Source organism: Mycothermus thermophilus (genome assembly GCF_041956435.1).
Source record: "Mycothermus thermophilus strain CBS 625.91 unplaced genomic scaffold VTJ04scaffold_2, whole genome shotgun sequence".
In the NCBI taxonomy this organism is placed as follows: domain Eukaryota; kingdom Fungi; phylum Ascomycota; class Sordariomycetes; order Sordariales; family Chaetomiaceae; genus Mycothermus; species Mycothermus thermophilus.
In genome coordinates, this window is record NW_027191428.1 from 2,259,360 (window position 1) to 2,266,510 (window position 7,151).

Consider the following 7,151-nt stretch of genomic DNA (forward strand, 5'->3'; position numbering starts at 1 on the left):
GACCAACCAACCCTCTCAAGAACCGTCTCATCGGCCCCAACCCTCCCTTCTGTGCTCCTCTACCAGCACTACTACCTCGCCGCGCGAAGACACCAAAGAGAAAAAAGAAAAGTCGCCTCGACCCCACATCAACTGACGAAAAGAAACAGCAACGTGACTACATTAGAGTAGTAAACACGCCACCACCACCATGTCCAAGTTATTCATTGGGTGAGCAACCCTCCTCCCTCCACCAGCAGCTCCAGCTCCTCCAGCCCGGCCAGGCCAGGCCAGCAGGACTGCCCGACTGCGACCCCGCAAGCTCCGAGCAAGGCAACAAGAAAGACACTGACAAGAGCCCCCGCCGAAGCGGCCTCGCGTGGCACACCGAGGAGGCAACGCTGAGACAGAAGTTCGAAGAGTTCGGAGTGGTAGAAGAAGCAGTATGTTCCCATGTCCCGATTCGTTCTTGACATCCTCCACTCGCTCAGCCTTGGAGCTGGGCTGGGGTACCTAGCCATATCAAACCCACAGTGATGATTAACAAACGCCTCATCAGGTCGTCGTCAAAGACCGCGACACTGGCCGCAGCAGGGGATTCGGCTTCGTGAGGTACACCAACGAGGATGATGCCCGGAAAGCCATCTCGGCCATGAACAATGTCGAGTAAGCACTCACGCCATGCCCTATGGCCTCCTTGCCTGGTGGGCGTCAACATGGCAAGCAGGATCGCTGACAAAACTTGCGCAGGTTTGATGGACGGCAGATCCGAGTCGACAAGGCGTCCGACACTGGTCCGAAAGGCCGGCCCGGTGGCGCGTCGGCCGGCTTTGGCAGAGGCGGATACCCTCCCATAGCCGTGGGTGCTACTCCCATCGTGGCCTCTCCCATGGCAGGGTCTCCGATGACGGCATCGCCGGTGCCCGGGATTGCCTACGGGAGCCAGCCCCCCTATGGCATGTCGCCAACTATGTATCCCCAGCCCTATGGGCGGGGATATGCTCCGATGGCTCCGGCCGCGTATGCCGTTCCTCCGCAAGGTACGTGATGTGGAGAGAGGAAAGCGAGTCTCGGGGTATGAATAAACAGACGAGAACTAACTCGTCCAAACAGCATGGGCACCGCACCCATACGGATATCCCGACCCCAACCAACAGAGACATGCTCCCCAGCCGCCAACCCAAACTGGTCAGGGAGGCTATTAAGGGGAGGCCACTGCTGTCACGACGATGGGGATGAGGGCCTAGCGACCGGGCAACGAAACGAAAACCGAAAACGACGATGATACGAAATGAATCACGTACCTCCGAATGCAAGCCTTCCCTTGCCCACGTCTCTGCAGCATACTCCTTGTCGAAGACGCTGTACGATCACGCGTTGTTGCTCTGTGACGATCGACCGCATGATACCCCTTGAGCTTATTCTTCTCTTGTTGGCTCTCCCATGCTGCCATCGGTTTATTTTCCTTTCCATCCTTTTCCTTTCCAATGAAATCTGTCTTCTTTTCATCCTGCTTTCAGTAATAAGGTCCTGCTGCCGAGGGAGGGTTGCATTGGTTGTCTTTTCTTGTGGTCTATGCCCGAGGGCTTGGGATACGGTCTGGGATAACGGCATGGGACAAAAGGTAATGGGAACCGCACGGGTAACAAATCCATACCACGCTTCCACGAGGGATGGAACTCGACCCGATACCGAGTTTCCTGGACAATGGATGGACATTTCCAGCATGATCCAGGATGCTAGGATTGACGCGGGCGGGACGTTGTGGACGCAAAAAATGGAGATCGGCAAACTCAAGGGCAGATGATGGGCAAATGGAAGGAGGAACAGGAATAAGGGGGTGGAACTCGTAGCTGGTTTTCTTCTTTCTCATTGAGAAATTTCCTTTTTCCTCCCTGATCAGGCCGCCTTCTCTGTTTCTTCCTGTTCGTCCACGCTGCTGACCTGCTTGAAGTCGTGATGTTGAACATGATGCTGCTGTTCCCGCAGCAACACTCCTTCCGGAGTGGCGACCTCGGGGGTAGGAGCGGGTTCGGTTGGAACGATGCCCGCCTCTAGCTTCTTTTCCTCTCGAAGCGCGATCTCCCGGACCCGGTTCGACAGATCCGTGACGTGTTCGTCTCCGCTCTCCGGGCCGAGCTCTGCTAAGGCCGCCTCGAGACCCCAGAGGTAGTCGCGATTCAAGCCGCTCGGTCCTTCGCTGCGGTAGATGTGCTCAGCAAGCGCCTGCGGATCCTGAGGGCCGACGAACTGGTCGTTGTCCGGAGTACCGATGTACACGAGTGTCCGGATGGGCCCTTGTTGCTTCGGTGGGAGAAGCGACGGATCGACGCCCGGTGCCGGATGGAAAGGGGTATAATGAATGGTGTACCCGTTGATCTCACGGATGTCCAGGTACTCCTTCACCTCGGCGACGCGCTCCGGAACGATGCGGTAGGCCACTCCCCAGACCTTTTCGGGTGCCGAGTTGTGAGGATCGGACAATTGCTCCCAGTATTCGCGGGAGATCAAGGTGACGACGCGCCCAGGGGCTTCGGGTGTTCCGCGGTGGTCCTGGCTAGAGCAAGGAGGAGGAAGGTCAGCAAAAGACGGGGGAGAAGACGAGGATGGAAAGGCATTTTCTGTCGAGCAGAATCCGTTGGGGAACCGAGTTGGCTCGCCAACGCCTCAACTGTCGGTGGATGTCGAAGACGGGGGTTTCTTGAGAAGAATACCTTGCCTACAAACAATCAGTTCTGTCCCAAGACGCCGCGGAGAGGATGGAGTGATGGAGATGTGTTGCACAGGAGGAAAAATGTGAGGAAAAGACAGAAGGAAAGGAGTTAGGGGAAAGTGGGAGGAAGCTTCCATCAGTGAGCCATGTCCCGGGCGGCAAGAAAGGGGGAAGCGGAAAGTTGGAAGCACGGGCAGGCAAGCACAGGGCAACACAAACGGAACAGGACACCTGGACGGGAGCACGGCACTTGCTACCTGAGGGACCTGCCCAGGTGATGAGGTGGGATGGATGGATGGATGGCTGGATAGAAGTGCCGTACCTGCCAAAACCTTCGGACATAGCCTGTCACCCAGCCTGGGATTCGCCTATCTGGGCCCGGTTAGCTCCCGCCTTGCCGAACCAGATGATCGACCCCATGGAAGGCACGATGGATGGAGCGCTTGAGATCGGGATCGAGATCGAGGGTAATAACTATCAAATTGGGAAGGAGCAGATCGGGGATAGGGCTACGTACCAAAGTGCGGCGGAGGCTTCCAGATCAAACTCCTGCAAATCGTGTTGGATTCGGGCTGTCAGTTCATTTGTCCCACTTCTATTTTCATTTTCTTGACGCCCGGTGTTGTTGGTTCGTTCACCAAGATCCAGTTGTTTGGGCTCTTATGCCGTGCCGAGGATCAAGACGGGTCCGAGACTCACCCATATCCAAACAACCAGAACTCGTCCTCTTGGGCACCGTCGGCAGTTCTCTGGTCAGACATGGTCAAGGCTGATGATCTGTGTCGAGGCGAGAAATTCTAGGGGGTGAAGTTCTGGAGGAAGCCCTTGGACGAGAAATGAGGGATTCGGCTTCCGTCTGACAGAAGTGCCCTGATCACGCAAGTCGAGTTCTTCACGGGTTTGATGTTCACTCCTCGGTCTAAGCGAGCGGGACAAAGCGCACTACAACGACAGTACTCTTCAACACCAAAGACACAACAAACAACAAATGCCGTCAGGTCCGACTCCTGTGGCTTCGGTTTCACATTTAAGCTTGTTGCAGCACGTGGGATTCCTGCTAGTGGACAGTTTTGGTGGAGACATGGCTCGGGCCGTGGTCTTCGTCTTGAACCGTTCCCCTGACGGTTTGACGCCTCCAGCCAGTCCTCGCGGCCCAGCGCTAACACTGCCACTGTCGAAAGACATCTCAAAAGAAATCCGCCATCGGCTGCTACTCAGTTCCCTAGGTTAAGTATGTATGTATGTACTAGACGAGACAACCCATCGAGGCCGAATATCCAACTTCGTCCGCCTCCTGCCTCTGAAAGCTCCTGGTCACCATTGCATGGCGAAATCAGCCCCAACACTGACCCGATTTTCGGCTGAGCTTTGACATCACTGGTCAATATCAAAGATGCAGATGTTGTGATTCAACCGAAAACCCGCAGGCGATCTGTCGAAATCCCATTTATACGCAGACCGACCCCCACGGCATCTGAAACTCGAAGCCGAGCTCGCTGAGTGAAAGCTGCTTGATCAGGGTCCCAGAGCTGTAGGTGGGGTAAGGGGTAACGGTAACCCTCTATTGCGCCGGCTCCGTGTCCAGTCCTGCAGCCCTACCACTCACAGCACCGGAATAGTTAATCGTAGCAAATGCATGGTTACTGCCCGAATCTTGAGAGCATTGCACAACAGCCCACAACCTGAAGGCGCATCTGTTGGCCTTGGCTTGTGCGAGGTAGAGACGGCATTCCGGTTTCTATCTGGCCACAGTGATGCCAACTCCGGTTGTGTCCGTCTCTTGGCTCTGAGACCTAGGGCACATGAATTGACACTCGGCGGGATACGAGGGAGCCAACAGTGTTTGGATAACGTCATCGACTCCTTTGCCGTTGGGTATCGCTGAAACATTGGAGATTCGAGTCGAGTCCATCCAGTTTTTATGTCGGCTCCCCCCGCACTCAAAGCGCAATCTCCAAAGTCGCACAGATCATGAGATTGCGCCTGGAAATCTACCTTGCCTGAGCTTCCAAAATCCCCATAAATTGGACCGGAGGCTTTTCGCATCGCAAGGCTGTGTTTCTGCGCCAAGTGTTCTTGACGCGCTGCCGTCGTACGGAAACTGCGGCTGAGTCAACACGCCGTCTCCGGAGGTTCTTTTGTTCGGGCGACAGTAGGATTGCTTAAATACCACCAAATACCACCCCCGTCACCGTCGCCGCGCGCTTCTGACGAAAACCCCACCTTGGCATCAACCAACTCCAGCACACAAGACTCCTGAACTTTCCCCCCTGAAGCAGACTCGAGGATTGCTTACGGCGATCCTGTCTTGACAAACTCTCCCATATCTTTCAACCCCTCCGAATCTCAACATGGCATATAGGCGGCCGTACAACCCGGACGAACTGCCCAGGTGAGTGCTCAAGCCCCGCGCAAGAGACCGGCGGCGACGCGCTTCGTTTGTGAAGCTGGATCCCAGTGCTCTGTTGAGACCTCCACCGTCGCTATCCGTTGCTAACAGCCTGCTTAGGTTCGCAGAGCCGGAGAAAGTGAGCTACCCGGCCCCTTTGGTCCCGTTCATGCGCCTTGATCGATTTCCAGAACTTGACTTCTGACTCGCGTTGTTTCCTCTCCGAGCGTGTAGAAAACCAAGTCCCCTGTCAACGAGGAGTTCCCTCCAGGATCGCGATACGAGACGAAGCCCCCGCCGCCGCGTCCCATCGAGCACCGAGTCCCCAGCAACCAGTTCCCGCCCCGCCAGCAGCCGTCCCCGCGTCAACCACAATACCCCGACCGCTACGCCATGAGTCCGCCGCCGGTAGCTTCGGGCGCGCGGCCCGGCCCTCGACCCGGCCCCGCTCCCGACTCCAGGCCACCACCGAGCCCCGCTCCCCGCGACAGTTCTGCTGACCCGACACTGTTGCCCCTCTTCCGGGCCGTGGACAAAGATGGTGAGTTTTTGGACTTTGGAGAGCGAAAGTTGCTTAAGATGAACAAGCGTGAACAAGCATCGCTGACACAGCCCCCGTTTTTTTCTGTTGAATACAGGCACCGGCCAGCTGTCGGAGCGCGAGCTCTCGGCAGCCCTCGTCAACGGCGACTGGACGGCCTTTGACCCGCAGACGGTGCGCATGATGATCCGCATGTTCGACAGCGACCGCAGCGGGACGATCGGGTTCGAAGAGTTTTGCGGGCTGTGGTCGTTCCTGGCGTCGTGGCGGTCCCTGTTTGACCGCTTCGACACGGACCGGTCGGGCAACATCAGCCTGGACGAGTTCAGCAACGCGCTCGTCGCGTTCCGGTACCGCCTCAGCGACCGGTTCGTCGAGCTGCTCTTCCGCACCTACGACAAGCGCAACGAAGGGGTCATGAGCTTCGACCTGTTCGTCCAGGCCTGCATCAGCCTGAAGCGCATGACGGACGTGTTCAAGAAATACGACGAGGACCGCGACGGGTACATCACGCTCAGCTTTGAGGACTTTTTGACCGAGATTTTGCGCCAGCTGAGATAGTGACGGCTGGCGGCGGCGGTTTAGGAAGGAGTGTGTGTGTGCGGTGGAACGAACAAAGGTATTGTGTGTTTGTTTTTGTGGAAGAGCTTGGTGATACTGGGTCTATGATTCTTATTCCTACAATTGGGTGTGTTTGACTTGACGGACTGGCTTTTTCAAAGGGTTTAATCCGTGTCTGCCGGGGATGGAAGAGAGGAAATAACTGATAGAGTTTCCTGCATGAAATGAGGAGGTCAAATCAGGTACTAGTATGACATCCATGATGATACCCGAATCATTTCGAAAGAGGCTCTTTTTTTATCGCGCTCCGTCTTCCATAATCGGTACCAACGTCCAAATCTGCTTGATCTGCTAGCTTGGATCCGACCAGGTCCAGGTCGACACAGCCTCGTGAATGTTCCCTCACGATGCTCGTGACCATCGCTTGGTCCAGTGTCGGATGGTGGGGCAGCGATGCCGGAACACAGAGTTCTTCTCACATCCACATGAACATCACGGCAAGGCTCTGAACGAAAAATCTATCTTACGATCGAATAGCCCTGGAATGCTGTCGAAGATATAAACTTGTAGTTTTTCGTTTAGCAGTCGCATCACGTTACGAATGTGTCGTACCTCATCGTTCACAGGACGGTCCCGTCCGTCCATCCCAGAATGGCATCCTCCAACCGACAGCAACCTCTCACATGAAGATCTGCAGATGCAGGACGGACCACACACATACCACCTCCAAAACAACACCCAGGCAGCTAGCTTCCGGGTTGGTCAGGTCTGGGTAAACGGTGCAGTCTTCGCGTGGCAAGCTTCCCTTGCCACAAGCTTCCATTGCCCGCAACCTACCGGGGGCTGGTTTTTTTGAGCTCCACCTCTCCACCAGCACCCACCTCACCCCCGGGCAGGCTCCGAACGGACATGGGGGCCCGCTGTCCAATCGAAGCCGGCATCGCCGGCCCCGTTTCGGGGGGGGGGGG

General features: G+C 56.2%; 4 protein-coding genes across 4 annotated transcripts; 2 read left to right on the forward strand and 2 right to left on the reverse strand.

Moving 5' to 3' along the window:
- Nucleotides 1–190: 190 nt before the first annotated feature.
- Nucleotides 191–1,184, forward strand: VTJ04DRAFT_2980 (uncharacterized protein; the record flags this gene model as incomplete). The annotated part of the gene is made up of 5 exons (XM_069360829.1): nt 191–210; nt 269–422; nt 539–645; nt 730–1,019; nt 1,093–1,184. The coding sequence occupies 5 exons, from the start codon at nt 191–193 to the stop codon at nt 1,182–1,184; spliced, it is 663 nt and encodes a 220-aa protein (XP_069221501.1).
- A 694-nt stretch (nt 1,185–1,878) lies between these two features.
- VTJ04DRAFT_2981 (uncharacterized protein) lies at nt 1,879–3,453 on the reverse strand (the record flags this gene model as incomplete). Its single annotated transcript, XM_069360830.1, has 5 exons — nt 1,879–2,536; nt 2,652–2,698; nt 3,015–3,064; nt 3,210–3,241; nt 3,392–3,453. 5 exons carry the CDS (start codon nt 3,451–3,453, stop codon nt 1,879–1,881), a joined length of 849 nt encoding a protein of 282 aa, XP_069221502.1.
- A 1,590-nt stretch (nt 3,454–5,043) lies between these two features.
- Nucleotides 5,044–6,183, forward strand: VTJ04DRAFT_2982 (uncharacterized protein; the record flags this gene model as incomplete). Its single annotated transcript, XM_069360831.1, has 4 exons — nt 5,044–5,084; nt 5,202–5,220; nt 5,316–5,622; nt 5,720–6,183. The coding sequence occupies 4 exons, from the start codon at nt 5,044–5,046 to the stop codon at nt 6,181–6,183; spliced, it is 831 nt and encodes a 276-aa protein (XP_069221503.1).
- A 20-nt stretch (nt 6,184–6,203) lies between these two features.
- VTJ04DRAFT_2983 (uncharacterized protein) lies at nt 6,204–7,124 on the reverse strand (the record flags this gene model as incomplete). The annotated part of the gene is made up of 2 exons (XM_069360832.1): nt 6,204–6,333; nt 7,021–7,124. 2 exons carry the CDS (start codon nt 7,122–7,124, stop codon nt 6,204–6,206), a joined length of 234 nt encoding a protein of 77 aa, XP_069221504.1.
- Nucleotides 7,125–7,151: the final 27 nt, after the last annotated feature.